At 32.5% G+C, this 18,230-nt stretch overlaps 1 protein-coding gene and 1 long non-coding RNA gene across 3 annotated transcripts in view; both read left to right on the top strand.

The window, feature by feature from the left end:
* Positions 1-3,637, top strand: part of LOC134246259 (uncharacterized) — a 38,904-nt gene extending 35,267 nt beyond the window's left edge. Inside the window, exons 6-9 of the mRNA XM_062728593.1 lie at positions 679-743; positions 1,916-2,110; positions 2,689-2,926; positions 3,213-3,637. Of these exons, the coding sequence (XP_062584577.1) occupies positions 679-743; positions 1,916-2,110; positions 2,689-2,926; positions 3,213-3,637 (923 nt within the window). The remainder of the gene's footprint in view (positions 1-678; positions 744-1,915; positions 2,111-2,688; positions 2,927-3,212) is intronic.
* Positions 3,638-15,867: 12,230 nt separating this feature from the next.
* On the top strand, positions 15,868-17,965 carry LOC134246261 (uncharacterized). 2 transcript variants are annotated; one of them, XR_009987604.1, is made up of 4 exons: positions 15,868-16,049; positions 16,247-16,359; positions 16,602-16,693; positions 17,707-17,965. It is a non-coding gene; the product is annotated as an uncharacterized LOC134246261 (long non-coding RNA). The 2 variants fall into 2 exon arrangements; XR_009987603.1 differs by lacking the exon at positions 17,707-17,965 and adding an exon at positions 17,615-17,681.
* Positions 17,966-18,230: the final 265 nt, after the last annotated feature.

Raw genomic sequence — 18,230 nt, 5'->3', positions numbered from 1 at the left:
TCAAAAACACATACTTTTTTATGGTTGACCAGAAAATATTTACAAAACAGTTATTTGAAGAGGTAAACCCCCATTTTGGAATATCATTTTTTTCAATTATTCATTGCAAATTTTTTTAAAAAGTAAAAATTAAATAGATGCTACATGTATAGGCTTAAAACAAATCTAATGATAGAGCAATTAAGTGTCTTGTGTCTGTGTATGTACCAGAAATAATGTATATTAAATGCTTTGTATGCACAATTTCACTATAATAAACAGATATATACTTGCTAAATTATTTTCAATCACTCAAAAATATTTTATTTTAATAGGCAAATGATAATAAAAATTTTGATATGTAAAATTAAAACCGGATCCGTAAAAGCATAGGCCTTAATAAAAAAAAATGTTCAAAATTTTGCCAACTCCCTGTTTACAAATTCTTAATTGATTAAAATAAGCATAAATGATCTACAGTATTCTATTATAGAAATCCATTTTCTTTATTTATTGTTAGGGAAGGGGGGGGCAGATCAATTACCCAAATTCATTCTCAAAACGCCAAATTAAACAATCATATCGAATTTGTACATGTGCGTTTAATCATTTTATTAACAAATCAAATTGTGCATGTGACATGTTCTTTCAACGAATCAAATTGTCGGATGTTTAATCATGGCTTCTTCGTTGTTTCAGTTTGCGAGGACTATAAGAAATACAGAGAAAAATCCAAATCCTACACCATTATTTCTAACGCCGAGGTAAATGCCAACTACCTAAATCGTTTTTAAAACCGAATTTTAGAAAATATTTGCTTTGTCGGAATCAAATTGAAGGTATCCGAATACAATATTCTCTAGGAATACATTAAAAAAATTATTTTTAAACAAACGAAAATTCATGTATCTTCTTATGTTCCGTCATATGAATGTGTTATGATATTTCCTTTCTGATTTCTTGTTCCGTCACATGTCTGTTTATATTTGATTGATGTACGGTTATATAAATGTTTGCTGCTCAATTCATTTAACGTTGTAATTTTGACGCACAACGCATCGCTTCGTATAGCTACGAGAATAACAACAAAAGTTCAGCCAATTATAAAAAAAAACTCGCCTTGAGGAGGCTGAGGGCAGTGAGGGGGTCAACAAATTAACCACAAATTAACCACCAGATTTATCTTCTTTTTTTAGATACGGTATAAAATCCTGACAACTATCATTTGGCAAAGAAAAATTAATATATTTTAGTTTTAAAATTTGATCATTTTTGTATATCTTTAAATGGAGCTCTTCTTTTCAAGGAGATTAAAATAGTGAAAATGGGTGCCGCACCCAATCCTCATTAATTAAATAGCTGTATTGCAGAAAAATAGTAAATAAAACCTTATTCATTAAAGTCAGCAATGTTCAGACTTTGTTTTGATAATACAACCTTATAGACGACGTCATGTGAAGTCAGATTCTAGACATGTTACTTCCTGTTCGACGAATCCGATCTAATTAAAAACAATTTAAAGCATCTACGCTAGCCCAAACGGGCCGACCGTCAACATCCTACTACAAACAAAGCATACTTTTATACATCAATATTTCTATGTTAATACAATCTCATGACTATTATATCTTAATGTTCAATCACTTTGCCGTGTTATGTATAATACATGGACGGTTATTTTTTGGTTCTGTAATATTTCTGTGTTATATATAATACGTTTACCGTATATACTCGCCTATAAGTCGGTCCGCCTATAAGTCGGTTGTATTTTTTAAGCTTATGTTAGAAATAATACTTCTAAAATACCAATATATTTATATCTCGCCTATAAGTCGGACATAGAGTTTTGGACCAAATTTTAACTCCCAAAAATCCGACTTATAGGCGAGTATATACGGTATGTTATATGGTTATGTTTTTCTGTTCCCGTTTCTAGATCCCACTCGATTCTCACCCGGAAGACCGGGCCAACCACACGACCCCGGAAGGATTCAGTATCAAACTATCTACTATCCCTGGAGCCGGGTTCGGGGGGTTCGCAGAGAAGTTTATACCGAAACACACAATCATTGGAAGTTACGAGGGGCTCATCCACACCAACCACAAAGACGACGTCCTATACTCATGGCAGGTGAGAGGTCAAAGGTCAGCTGTAAAGTCAGAGTTCTAGGAACTGTTTTAATTAGAAATACACAAACGGGATCAATAATTTATTCAACGTATAACAAAAAACATTATTTTGCTTTACATAATATAACATTTGTTATCAAAAGAATATTTAATAATTTGATTATTATACTATTAATTTTAGGACTGATTTCTTTTTTGCTGTTTAACGTCCCTCTCGAGATTTTTCAATCATTTTTCATTTTATTACGTTTGTGCAACTTAATGTTAACATTGGAAATTAGATTCACTGTTGGAATATGTATACATGAAATAAAAATTCGGGCGAATGTCAAGGAGTGTTGCAAATATCCAGCGTCTCATACGGCAAAGAGATGGGGCTAAAGTCGTCTCAAAATTGTCAACAACATTTTACAGTTCCTGATGTTATTAATTTCTTAACCATGGAGAATCTACGCGCCATTTAAGAGACCCTAATATCGTTGTGCGGAGAATGCCACGCCTCACCTAAAGTCCACGGAAGACAGAAAATTGTACTACATAGTGTTAAATATCTTTTTATCTATAACATTAATTTTATAGATGGAGAAAATTGGATCTGAAGGAGTGTACGTCATTGACGCCGGAAGTCCGGCTAATAGTAACTGGTTACGTTGGATAAACTGCGCCGGAAACATTGAACAGGAAAACCTGATAGCAGTATCGTGCGCAGGTCTCATTTTCTACATGACAACCAGAGATATCGACCCCGGAAGTGAAATGTTTGTCTGGTATGGTGACGATTACGGGGACTTTCTCAAAATCAGCAGAGTCCACCCAGGTATTTCAGTTCTGGTTGAAGGGCCATTAAACATAGATGAGCTCAATTTTGGGCCCAGACTAACTTTTCAAAGGAATATATTGTGAAAAAGTAAGACTGAGATCAAAATTGAGCTCAACTTAGATCCCTCGGCCTTAGAAAAATACATGTTCACGTACAGGTTGATTTGAATCTACGCCATGATTAATATCTTATTTTTTATCGTTAAAATTACAACAACAAAAAATAATTCAATTTAAGATTTTATTCAGATTTAAGGTCTTTTTATTTCTTTTAAACATTCTAGAGTCGGACCTACAGGGGATTTTCAACATCCGGATCAACGTTCTTTCGTTTGATGACGAGAATCGGACGATATACAGTGACGGAAGTCCGGTCACTTACATGAACTGGGTCCCGGAAGCAGCGTCAGCCGTCTTGGACAACACAGTCGGCCTCGTTCTGACATACAACGGAAGTGAATGGAAATGGTTTCCGGAGAAAGACTATCGATACTTTACTGGTCCGGACGGTCTGCATCTTCCCTTTGTGTGTGAGGATAGAACCACTTATAATGTTGACAGAGTTGTCAATCCTGATTACAAGGAACCTGAGGCGAGAGAGTCGTCTGCTAGTCACGTGGAGTCAGACATTTTAGCGGAACGCGACATGAAACCATTAAATAATGAAGGTCAACTGGAACCGGAAGTAGTTTGGGATGGTTCAGTGTAGAGCTTTCTTTGCATTTGCATAAGCACTTCTTAAAAATAATCATTGCAGTTAGATATAAGATTTTTAATTGAAAAACCTCATGTTTACTAGAACCGCGCCGAAAAAAATGTATTCCGTGCAACCCTCAAATAAAGCTTAACAGTTTATTAAATGACCATGAATTAAAATTATGCTACGGTAACCATTCTTCAATAACTTAAACGATGCGAATAATCATTTGGGGATTTATGAATGAATTACCGGTAGTTTTAAGTTTATAAACAAGTTTTCAAAAGAGTACATTTATTTTATAAATAAACAATTGAAAATACCAGGTATTGTGATTTATTTCTTTTTTCTTTTGCTTGTGTTTACCTGGCCGATTGATGTTTATCAAATATTATTATATACCTAATGTGTATCACCCAATTTTACTGTTGAATTTACGCTATCACGTGATGTCTTGATCCGATTTTCCGGATCACCAACATGTTGTTTTCTGAATCCATATCACCACTCTCTGAAACTGATGACGTAGTACGCAGAAATATGACGTTATTTTTCTTGCACATTCAAAAGTCCCTTGTTATTATGCTTTGTTTAATAGATAAATATTGTACAATTGATCTCTAAAGTTTTATTCTGCTATATTTAGCTAGTTTTAAGGGGGTATATAATAAATTTATCATTATAACAGTAACTTGATCCGGAGAGCCGTATCACATCTCGTTGACAGGCACTGATCATCAGATCAAACTCGACGCTTCGCGTCTCGTTAGATCTGATGATCCGCGCCTGTCAACTCGACATGATACGACCATTCGGATCAAGTTACTGTTATTATGATATATATATATATATATATATATATATATATATATATATATATATATATATATATATATATATATATATATATATATATATATATATATATATATATATATATATATCAATATCCGTTTCAATCGCCTTAGGGCAGAAAATCATTGCATGTTATTTAGGTATACGTATCAGCGTTTCATATCATTGAACATGCTGGTCAACAATGACCCTAATTTCCGGTATGTAATGCAAAAATAAAATTGATAAATGAAATGTGTATGAATTTCTGTCAGGATAAATTAACTTTGAACATAATCTGAGGGTTCCAATCTGGTGATTTACAGATTTACATTCTAACATTTACAAATAAAACACTTAAGATTGAGTATTGTAGAAATAGAGAAATTAACAATAATTAAATTGACATGTCAGTGAAATAATCATGACTGCTAAATAATACTTGGCAAAATTAACAATTTCTTTTAAAAGCCTATAAAATTCCTTTTGAGTATCCCGATAGTACGGAAATTGGCCATATAACGATGAAATCTATTTAAAGCTAATTCTTACTGATGGAAAATAATTAATTCACATTTAATCTTCTGTATAAAAAATAAATATGGGAAACAGAATCAATTACAGAAAATAAAGAAATTGAATTATTAATATACCCGATAACTCTGATTAAATGTTCATGTTCAGTTTAATTCATACATGTACGTGTGAAAGCCTTCTTCCTTCAATAAATATTAATTCAATTTGTTTCTATGTGCGTACTGTTCATAAATGACCTTCGCATACATGTAAGGATTCCTGGCATACTACCCAGAATCAATTTCTACTGCCTTTTATAGTTCCATAGTTTATTGCAAATCTTATCTCTGAGTAAGCTCCGCCAATCAAATCAATAAGCACCTGCTAGGACTTCGTTCTGGGATTCCTGGGACTGCTCTCTGGGACCGCTGGGACTGATAAGACCGCTCTGGGACTGCTGTGGGACTGCTCTGGGACTGATTTGTGTCAAGTTGGATCTGGTCTGTACTATAGATACCTTGTGTTATCATTGATACCTTTGGTTAAAATCTTATATAAGAAACAAATACCCGTGACTTTGATATTGAATACCTTTCGCATACATGTAAGGATTCCTGGCATACTACCCAGAATCAATTTCTACTGCCTTTTATAGTTCCATTGTTTATTGCAAATCTCATCTCTGTTAGCTTCGCCCATAATTAATAGGCCCCGCCCACTGGGACTGCTGGGACTGATGGGACCGCTCTGGGACTGCTGTGGGACTGCTCTGGGACCGCTGTGGGACTGCTCTGGGATTGCTGTGGGACTACTTTAGCAGTCCCAGAAAACAGCCCCCAGGTCTGTTCTGGGTCTGATTTGTGTCAAGTTGGATATGGTCTGTGCTGTAGATACCTTGTGTTATTTTTAGTACCATTGGTTAAAATCTTATATACGAAACAAATACCCGTGACTTTGATATTGAATACCTTTCGTTATCTCCATACCATTCTTTTACAAATTGTATTCAGCTTTAATGTACTAATCTTGTCTGTCTTATATACTGCATAATCTTGTAATTAGCACAGCTACTATGACATGAAAAAAGCTAAGCTTTAGCCATATTTTTCAATTATAAATGAATCAAAGGGAGAACCATGTGTCGGTGTACTTTCTTCTTCTTCTTCATGACTAAATGCTGTTTTCGTAATGCTAGTTTAGAATAGGAGGGATTTTGATTATTAGAATCGGTTGTATGTTGTCCCTATCAAGATTTTTTTCACACACATAAGGAAGTTTGTTTTGTTTAGAGATATGAAGTTTACAAAGAAATGAGCTTTAATTTATCATCATTTATCAATTTATATTTAGAATGAGACAGGATGCACGTGAATATACCACAATGAAAATATGCTAAGATTTAACTCATATTTATCCCAGTTTACAATCGTATACTACAGATAATAAAAAGTCAGCTATAATCAATTGTAGTTATCTGTATGGAATACTTGGTTACCCTGATGCTTAAATTTACCATACATAAATTCAAATAATAACTTAAAGGAACACAATGTTCATCATATACATTTTAATTAAAAGTAAAATTTGAGTAACTACCATGAAAAACAATGTCAAAGTTAGTCGACATCCGATCTCTTTATGACTCTTCTGATGATAATGTTGGCCCAGTCCTCTTTCAACTTCCTATGAATTCATAAAGGTTTTAAATTGCATTCTGATTGAAAATAAGTGAGAAATATTAAAATGAAATGAAATAAAAAAGTTACTTATGACATTATGTTGCTTAGACTGTGCACACTAACTGAAAACATGGCATGATTTGATATATTCTTACTTCCAACGATATTCATGTGATTAATTATGTCTGGAAGTTCACGTTGATCTTCATTCACTGCAAAATATCCTTAGAATTGAAAAACAGTTTGAAACAAACAAAATTGAAAAGCAACTTTTAGATCATTCTGTTTCCATGTTTAAATGCATTGTTATTCCGACGCCAGGTAAGGATTTTAAAACAGACTTAGACTTAAGTCAAAATTCCAATCATCTGTAAAATGCTTATTAATTGCAGAGTTGAACCTATTTTAATTTTGATCTTGATGACTTGAAAAAAATTTAAAAAAAAACATAAATATTTGGAATTGATTCTTAAGCTTCTTCATGATTGCATAAAGACGCCTGGAAATTGCTTCCTATCCACAAACTACTGATCATCAAGAATAGATAGAGAGAAAGATTTGATGAATATCAACACTTGATTAAATATAAGTGGAACACTGCATAACTAACATTAAGTAATCTGCATCAAATGTTATTAAAAAATATATAATGGAGACAACTTCCTTCAACAGACATCTTATGTTTAGACATATTTTTTATCTTGATATATAAACAAGAACTTTCCAAATATAGGACTGTTAATTGTTCTATTATATCCAACCGTTATTCAAATTTGAAATCTGGATCTGCTAATTTTTTTGTTATTTTGTCTCCTTTGATTTTTTTTTCTGTTTCATGCATGTAATTTCTAATTAAAGATGGATTAACTGTCAATTGTGCTATCATATCCAACAGTTAAATCTGAAATTTAGATTCTTTTTTTTTATTTTGTCTCTTGTGTATATGTTTATTTTTGCTTTAATATACATGTTTAACTCTCTAAATATAGTACTGTCAATTGTGGTTTTATACCCAACAGTTATTCAAATTTGAAATTGGGATCTGCCATTCTTTTGGAATTTTTGTCTCATTAAGGTCCTCCGACTTCCTTCGAAAGACCTTATTGTTTTCCATCTGTTTATCATTATTATTATTATTATTCTATTTTCATAGTACATCCGATATCTCAGCTATGAGTGGACAAATTTCAAAGATTTTCTCAGGGAAGATGCATCATGAGAATATCTCCAGACATGTTTTTCCTTTTTTCAAAATTTACTTCCGTTCGCGATTTTTGGGGATTTTCGTTTTTTTTACTTCATTTTGTCCAGCAGTTTTCTTGAGAACGGCTAAAGATATGAAAGTGAAACTCACTGAGATGATAGAACATCAAACTCCGTTATGGGCAATGACCTTTATTTTTCGTCGTCGGCACTTCCGGTTGCAAACGGAAGTGAATTCAAAAAGTCACATTTCACAACTTTTTTGTTTTTCAATATTTTTCTTTAGGATTTACAGGGTTTATAGTGTGTCTTATGAGAATTCTAAATATGTGTTCAGTATCTTGATGCGTGCATCTATTGAAAAGATATGACCGAACCAAACTTTGTCCTACTGTCGGGGGTTCGGATCCCGCTGGGGCCGTTTCAAAAAATTTTTCTTTGTTTATGTCTTTTTTTCAGTTGCAAATGACTTTTATATCTTTTATAACACGTATGGAAGATTTTGCCGATTTTTAAAAGCTATTTTTGAGATATTTTGAGTAATACTTGTAATAATCATGAGGTATGTTGAGAGGCTGCTGTAAATGAACGTAAAACGAAAAAAAAAAACACATTCTGAAATCTATTTCATGGGATGACGCAGTATAGAATTCTAACAAAAATCGGTCGGAAGACCTGCTTGTTGCACCAGCAACAAGAACGCATCTAGTTTGTATATATTTTTCTGTTTAGATATACAAACATGAACTCTATGAATATAAGACTGCCTTTTGTGCTGTTATAATTATATGTTATTCTTCATTGAGAAAAGTAAAATTTCTTATTATAGTGAAATTTTATCGCATTTCAATAGTTATCATAGCTTTACTGACAGGTAAACACATTGTGTTAAAATTAAATATCCAATGTAAAATTGGAAAAGCAAAATTCCACTCATCTTTATACACTAGAGAAAGCAATACAGAGCCCTAGTGGAATAAGGTGCTATCAAATGATATTTACCCAGCTAATTCCTGCGCCTGGTCACATATTTCTTTCTATAACCAGACTTTCTGGTACTATAGAACCAAGCCTCGTAGAAGGACAGACACAGCTGCATATAGATTTAAAGATATAAACATACACATAAAGATCTAAAGATATAAACACACACGTATAATTTTGAAAATATAAACATACGCATAAAGATCAAAAGATATAGACATACACATACAGATCTAGATAAATAAACATGCATATACAGATCTAAAGATATAAACACACACATTTAGATCTAAATATATAAATATAAACATACAAATATTTTTTTTCTTTCAATGACAATGCTTATTTCAATTTTTTTTATATGACATAACATAACTTTGTGCAGTTTACGCTTTATAAATTCACGGCCAAGAACACGTTAAGTTCCAAGACAGTACCGTTGTCAGAAACCTTTAAAGTTAAGCACTGAAAAAGGCTCGTTGTCATGAAAATACAGGTAAGGTTATGACAAAAACTGTCCGGTGTCATTACTTGAGAAGACAGGTCATGAGCAGTTTTTCATTTTTTAAGTAAGATAATTTCAACCAATGCCTGAAATTGCAATGGGGAACAGGACTGACACCCCTTTTGGTGTTGTTTGAATTTCAGCCGTTAAAATGAAGTAATAAAAGAGGAGTTTGCGTTGGCAATCACATGCCCATGTGTGAAGTCATGATCGTCAGCCTGAAAATTTAATATTTCTTACGTAAAATTTATCAAAATGGTCCTTTTATTTTCAAATATGAAGAAAAACTTAATTTTACATGTGTTAGGCAACTGACAGCCTATTCTTTATAGCAGGCTTTAAGAAATCGCAATTTAAAAGCAAAATGTCCGTTGTCAGTACATGTTAATTTTTTCTAGTCCGGTGTCTTTTTTGTAACATATAAGTCTATCAATAAAACAGTCTGACTAAAGCCAGTCCCTACTATTTCACTTTGTTAGAAGTGAAATAGTAAGGGCTGGTTTTAGTCATACTGATAAATAAATACGTATATAACAAAAATGATTAAATGTATATGTACTCTTAAGAAAGAGAAAGCATATTGCAGAAAATTTTGAAACTTTTGGGGGTTCGTCTTAGGAGTAGTGTATATATCCCAACGTGCTAATCATTCTCTGATGTTTTTTAATATATAGAGTGCAAACGTTTAAAAATTCCTGCAATATGATCAGTAAAACAAAATTACAAAATACAAAATATTGGATCTACATGTACTTAAAAATACAGAAATTTTTAATACGTATTAAATTATTGACTAACTAGTTGCTGAAACAAGAATATCAAAAGTCTTGTTTTATAAAGTCATAATTTCAAAAGTTCCTTGGTCGAAGCAATGATCTTGTCAGCAAATACAATTTATCATGGAGTCAAATGCTGACTGACGTTTTTCATAGTTATTGGTAGGCCATTTTTTACACATTGACGGATTTTCCCCGGTACATTTCCCGATCAAGACAAGGAGCACACAGTAGGTGTAAACGGTAGACAGAGGATGTTCACTCCTAAAAGAATTTTTTGAATAGGCAAGGAAATTTATTCAAAATGAAGAGAAATATGAACCAATGACTGGAATCTTTTACTTTGAGATATAAGCTCTTAAATAACGTTTGCATAAAATCTTTGAATATTTCCTCAATGATAAAAATAATAAAATATATATAATAACAGATAATATAATATTTGAATACATATTATTTTTCCGCCTACCGCCGAGTTATAATTTTCAAAAGTTAACATATTCGAAGGATTTTTTATATTTTTTTTTTATAGATTATTCTATAAATTTCATAAAACATTACTTATTTGGGAAAACAAAGAGAGATAACTATAAAAATTTGGTAAAACTTTTGTTTTTCACAAATGAAATCAACGAAAAACGGAAAATACTTTTAACAACCCCCCCCCCCCCGTGAAACAAAAATTCTTTATTTCAGGTGTTATAGACTATTTTTTTTTCAAAATTTCAAACCAAAGCTTTTTGTGTTTCAAGGGACTTTATAGACAAAAAAAGACAAAAACAATATTATCATAGATATGTTTATAGACCAAAAACGACAAAAACAAAATATTATCACAGATAATTCATTCAATTTGTGCCGCTATGAGAAGTCTATTAAATCTTAAACCGTCAGATAGTTAGCATGGTTACGGATTTTTTTAATCGAAAAAAAAAAATCTTTGTTTTTGTTGCGCCATTTCTGTTACCCTGTGCTATGGAAAAAAAAAAAACCCCACCCATCCTTTTTATGGGTTCATTTTTGTATTATTTTGCATTCTGGTCAAAATTTGTATTTTTCTTATAGTAGTAACTTGTCATCTGGGATTGGTGCAATTGTTTGGACGCCTCCAATGATCATTTATGTTATATTTTATGCATATTTATATGTAATCTGATATTTTCACTGCATGTAAATTTCTAGTCAGTTTCAGGGGGATCACACTTGTACCTTTCATGCAACTATGTTCATGTTTTATCTTGTTTTTTTTAATATCAGATGATCCCCCTTAATGGTTTGTTATAATTTTACTTGATGCCATTCAAGTGAATGAAATAATCGACAAAACTGCATATCTGTATTTGGTTATTTTTCACATCACTGTCAGGCTGATATTTAAATGCTTATTTTTTCATCAATTTCGAAGCGATTTACAACTGAATCATTACATTTTATTAATGCATTTATTTTTATAATTTTTTGCCGAAATCTTAAGAAAATACACTAGGAACATTTTATCATATGAAAGTCTATTTCAAAATATGGTGATCTATCAATGGAGAATATCGTCTACCCCCGCCCCCTTTTTAAGAGCTTGAAATAGGGATAATTCACTATTTAGCGCTGGTATCAAAACAATTCATCAATTACCACTTAACTGTTCTTTGTATTAAAACGATTTTATGGTCAAATTGCCATTAATATTAAACAAAATGAGTGCAAAATGTAGGCAGAAATCGAGATTTAGTGTGCATATTTCTTCCTTCACTTTGAAATTAGTTTTTTAATGAAAAAAGGCTGAAGCCCATTTGTATGACAAACAAAAGCTGAACATTATAGCGAGCGCAGCGAGCTCAATAGACTAACGTGTATGAACAGAGGAAATTCGGATTGAAATCTGTACATACGTCAGCCAAATTCTCTGTGAAACATTCCCAGAATTCCTGCACTACCCAATGTCCTTTGCGCGAATAAATAAATAAATAATAACGTAAAGCATAAAAGGCTTTCAGTTTGCAGAAATCTTTCAAAGAAACAAAAATAACTCTGCAATTTTTTTCGACCAAAATTGCATTAGGTCTAAAGTTTCAATCAGACGATCGGCTGTCTCCGTAAGCTCGACGAGCTCCATGACGTCGTGTGACGTCACAGCTAGTCGAGATGTCTCGTGCGGCTTGACGTTTGAAGTGGCTGATCAATATTTTTCAAGTGTTTTTGATGGTACAACTGCGCTCGCCCCAACGGTCACACCGTTAAACATATATTATGAAATAGAGGAAATAGCATACGTTTAGTTTCTTAAGACTTATTAGTTCACCCACTTATTGAAGACATGCTTGAAATTTATCAAAGCATTAAAAAAAATAAAATCGACCTCCTTCATAGTGTATACGTACAGTAAAGTAGCGACAACGGACCGATGACAACGGACTGAATTTTCGTATCTTGTCATGACAACGGACATAAATTATAATAAATCAAATATTTCAGTTTTAATTTGTTTTATTTTTTCCCGTAAATACTTATAACATGTCTTGATACTGACTGCATCAATTGGTATATATATAATGTTCTGTTTACAAAAAATATAACATCTCAGAAGGAAAATGAATAAAATTTACGTTTGATTTCACCAGGGTTTAATATCGCCAACGCAAACTCCTCTTTTATTACTTCATTTTAACGGCTGAAATTCATACAACACTAAAAGGGGTGTCAGTCCTGTTCCCCATTGCAATTTCAGGCATTGGTTGAAATTATTTAACTTAAAAAATGAAAAACTGCTCACGACCTGTCTTCTCAAGTAATGACACCGGACAGTTTTTGTTATAACCTTACCTGTAAATTCATGACAACGAGCCATTTTCAGTGCTTAACTTTAAAGGTTTCTGACAACGTACTGTCTTGGAACTTAACGTGTTTCTGGCCGTGAAATTGCCCCAAGTTATGTTATATCGTACAATATAGGAACTAAATCTATGCCTTCCGATCGAAAGAAGCCAGAATGCACCAACCTAGTTTTATACAACAATATTCGTCTTACCAGTGAGACATCAATAATTATAACTGTGACTGATTTCCATTACAAATCCTTCACACGATTCATATGCTTGAAAGAGAACAAATGAGCTTTTGAATGTTTGCGAGAAAATAAATACAGACTCACTAGTCTTTCATACTGAGTTCTCTGTTTGATAAATTGGAAGTCAGATATTTGCAAATGCATATGCCGGGTCTCTTCCAAATTCTACCAATCTGGTGTCAGTTACACGTGCTGTTTCTTATAAGATTGGTTATAAAATAAGAAGTAATGCTTTGGAAAGGTCTAAGATATACATATTTGGAATTAAATTGATTTTTTTCTCAAACTCTAATTCCTTGATATAAAAGGCATGGAGCAACATTTTTGTGCTATGGACCGGAATTATAAAAAGATTACCTTCTGTAAATAATTAAATATCGGAAAAAAGCAACAGCACACAAACAACCCTCAGTATAGCTTTTATAACTTCACGTGTTTAAAAGCCCATAATATACTAATATAACTAGAGGTACTTTGAGCAATGATCTCACTAAATGATATCCCCGCTTCCCATATGAATGTAAACGCAGTGTCCATGTTTTTCTCTGGAAAATAAAAAAAAATATGTCAGATCAAAAAGTAAAATAGGGGGTGCACAATGGCAATATAGACGTAAGAATCTGTGAAAGTTTCCTTAAATTTCCTTCAGTGGTATGAGAGGAGTTGCGGATAAGAGATTGGTACCCAAAAGCGTAACATACGGCCGGACGGACGGACAGACGTACAGACAGACGGACGAAAATACCGATTACCATATACCCTCCCATTTTTCAAGCGGGGATATAATAAAAATATGATCTCCCATGTTTTGCAGTTGGATATGATTTTTACCCAGCGAGTTGTGTGAATTTTATAAAAATACACAACGAGTTGGATAAAGGTAATATCCAACTACAAATTATGGGAGATTCTTTTTATCCAATGTTTAATGCTCCACAACCGATTTTATATACTGTTTTTATATATAGCACTCTACTTTATTTTGCTTCATCAAGCTAACACAAATACCATTAAGACGTCATAAGTATTTTAATTGTGGAATATGAAAAAAAAAATCCAAAGAGCCATATCAACGGGAAAAAGGGTAAACATGGAATGAATAACGTACATACTTAACCTGGAGTGCCAGGAGCTCCCTAGATCTGATATTTATTTCGTAGAAAAATATTTGACAATTTCATAATGAAAAACATTTCAATTAGCCAGATACACAGCCAATTGTGCCTAACGTTAATTTAGTGTTAATCTCAATTAACATTAAATTAATGTTAACTTGATGTTAGTTTGATGTTACTTTCGTGTTAAGTTAACGTTAAAAATATTAACATTAATTTAACGTTAATTTTTAACGTTAATTTAACTTAACATTAAATTCATGTTAATTTTTAACGTTAATTTAACTTAACATTAATTTCATGTTAATTTTTAACATAAAATTAACATTAAATTTTAAGTGAGATTGGGTTCTGTCTCAAAAAACTAAAACCAAAATATTAACATTAGATTAACGTTAATTAGTTAATGTTAATTTCATGTTAATGTGAATTTAACGTTAATTTAACGTTAATTCTTTAATGTTTAATTTCATGTTAATTAGAATAACACTATATTAAATAAATGTTATTATTCAAATTTTAGACATAAACAATACTTGCCAATCATTTTAGTGACAATTAATTAATTAATAAGATATCCATATGTGGATACTATAATCCGCCGGGGTTGGTGGTTGGTTGGGGGGGGGGGGGGTGTTGGCACTTGTGTCGGAAATGGTTGGGGGGGGGGTGTTGGCACTTGTGTCGGAAATAACAGTTGAGTTAATATTATACCATATACATGTAGATCTAGGTTCAAAAAGTATTTTCGACACAAGTGCGTGTGTGTTTGTGTAAGGTTGTGTTACAGCTAGGTGAGTGTTTGGGAAAGGGGGGTGCTCTAACTGTTCGCACCCTCTTCACCTCATCCATTTTTTTCATACATATTCTTAAAAAAGTAATTTATATAGACTTAAAAATCATATGCTCTATGTCTATCTTTCAAAATGTCAACTTGGATTTGGATTTTTTCCGGCTAAATATGGTCCGTAGCTTTTCTCAGGATCGGTTTTGTTTTTATCGGACAAAACTTGTACGTCATGTTTGACGTCATCAGCTGTTAACAGAAATTGAAAACACAGAGGAAAAAGGATTTATCAAGTCTATGTTAATATAGTAAGTATTTTGTAGTCTTTGTAATAATACGTTTTTGAGGTTTCATAATTTCAGAGGTCCCTAAATGTTTGAACTTTATGTACAGCAACGTTAGTCATTACGCGTAATTACTCAACACAACAGTCCTTGCAGGCTATCGATACGTTGTAGTATCAGTGTAATCTTACATTGTGTCGTAGGCTGTGAACGTCACTGAACGACGTGCCAGATCTCTTCTACGTTGGATATTTGTATATCAGAATTACTATTTTTATTAGGTCTATTTATTGTTCAGTTGGTTATTTGTTTGAACACTGAAGCCTTTTGGTACATCAGTACTGCCGCCCTACGTACGATACGGAGAAAATTCGAAAGTGAAAGTAGAAATTGTGTACATGTACAGTACAAGATAATAATAACCATCTCAAAGTTGAAGTCAAACACGCAATGTGAGCGATGTTTTCCCTGATTCTAACAGTTCTCTTAATTTGTTTCATCATTATAGAGAAAAAAACCGATTAAAGGCGATTTGATATCTATTTTTATTGTATTTTAAACAGCTGGAACTCGGTATCACATCTGACTCGCACTTCTGAAATGGATCAAATAGGATTTTGTCGTCGAGACTCGGAAGAACCCAGCTGCCTAAATTATAATGCCAGTGGAACTCAAAACAGGTATTGAAAGTGGAACAAAATGTAAATAATTCCCACAGTAAATGTAATGACAGTGAAATTTACTTTCACACACCCCAACTGAATTTTTAAAATACCAGTTAAGTACTTGTCACTACTTGACACTTGTCAATATTTTGTTCAGAAACATTCTATAAGCATTATTGAATCAAGATTTTTTCTTTTACTGCATAATACAGAAAAGATACTTGTATGCAAGACATGGAGAAAAGAGCAGACTACAGCCTCTATATACCATTCCTTGGTGCCTCCTTGAATTGATGTTTTTCAGGATAACCATGCAGGAATAAAGGTTATTTATAAAATAGTATATACATAGTGTATTCATAATTTTCATTCAGAAAAATTTTATAAATTGATATATATAGTTAATGCTAAAGAGACAAATTTAAAGCCAAGTTGCTTTCACTGTACTAAAAGTTTGCTTTGAATTGGATGCTGCACATAAAATTTGGTTTCTATCTATGAACATCATATATGTTGAAGATATTACATTTCAAATAAATGATTTTTAATTATTTTTTTTTTTTGTAGGTTTACTCAGTAAAAAGTCTTGCTGACATGAACATGATAATCACAAGAAAGTGAATATATTTCATAACCGTAAGCAATCTTCAAAATACCAGGTAAATTGCATTTATTCTAAACACATATCAAATATCTAAACCCATTTAATATGTCACCCCTAAATTTTTAGCTCACCTGAGCCGAAGGCTCAAGTGAGCTTTTCTGATCACATTTTGTCCGTCTGTCTGTCCGTCTGTCTAGCTGTCCGTCTGTAAACTTTTAACATTTTCAACTTCTTCTCAAGAACCACTGGGCCAATTTTGACCAAACTTGGTACAAAGCATCCTTGGGTGAAGGGGAATTTAAATTGTTAAAATTAAGGGACATATCCCCTCGCAAGGGGAGATAATTAAGAAAAGGCAAAAATAGGGTTTGGTCATTAAAAAATCTTCTTCTCAAGAACCACTGGGCCAGAAAAGCTGAAACTTATGTGGAAGCATCCTGGTATAATGTAGATTCTAAATTGTTCAAATCATGACCCCCGGGGTTAGGGTGTGGCCACAATGAGTTATCACAGACTTGCATGAGAATACATAGGAAAAACAATCTTCTCCAGAACAGAAAAAATTGTTTTGTCAAATTGACATGATCTGCAAGTAGTAAAAATTAAAAATTTATTCAAATAATGCCCTGGGGATTAGGGGTTAGCGAGGGGTCACAATGGTAGATCAGGTGATGTGGTGGAAAAATCTTTAAAATTCTTCTTTTCAAGTATGGCAAAATAATATATGTATGCTGTATTAATTGTAATAGTGACATTTTCAAGTAATGGAAAATTCAAATCCTCCTCCCCAAACAAATATAAAGTAAGCTTCTCAATACTTAACTGATCTGTGTTTTTAGCTAGCCCATGTGCTCAGGTGAGAGATGTGGTCAATGGACCTCTTGTTTCATCAAATTTGAGTTGTTAATGTATTTTTGAAGTATTTTATTTTCATATAATTATTTTAATATATGTGTTTGCCTCTCTTCTTTTTCAGATTGGAAAAAGAGAGAAGATTTGTAGCATTGTATTGAATGTGCCCGATTAAAAGTATTAATGGATGAATTGGTGTTTTTCTATTTTCTTCAGAAAATTTGAAATCGGAGGCAATGCTCAGAATTTTAGAGATTTTGTTGAAAGAGCTGATGGGTCCCTTTATCCTTTTGGATATATTCAAATTGAAAAGAAAGTGACACCAGGGATGAAGTCAACATGCAAGCCTAGCTTTCTGCAGTGCTACAAGGAAAAGTGCAAAATTGATGAGCTTCTGGTTTTCCTTTAGAGAATTAATTATGATTACATGTAGTATCAGTTAAGCTTCTGCCATGATGCAGGAACATGTATTTTTCTGGAAGAATAGGAAGGATAATTCCAAAAATATGCACACAATTTTTATGCATTTTAACGTTAAATTATTGTGAACTAATTAACGTTAATTTAACGTTTAACGTTAATTTAACATGAAAATAACGTTAATTTAACGTTAATTTTTTAACGTTAAATTCATGTATAAGCTCGATTAACGTTAATTTAACGTTAAATATTTAACGTTAAATTAACATTATTTTCATGTTAAATTAACGTTAGGCACAATTGGCTGTGTATTTCGGTTA

Source organism: Saccostrea cucullata, unplaced genomic scaffold (genome assembly GCF_032062105.1).
Source record: "Saccostrea cucullata isolate Sc308-1 unplaced genomic scaffold, CSIRO_AGI_Scuc_v1 ctg2203, whole genome shotgun sequence".
NCBI classification, from domain to species: Eukaryota; Metazoa; Mollusca; class Bivalvia; order Ostreida; family Ostreidae; genus Saccostrea; species Saccostrea cuccullata.
The sequence above is the reverse complement of the archived record's forward strand: the minus strand, read 5'-3'. Positions and strand labels throughout refer to the sequence as shown.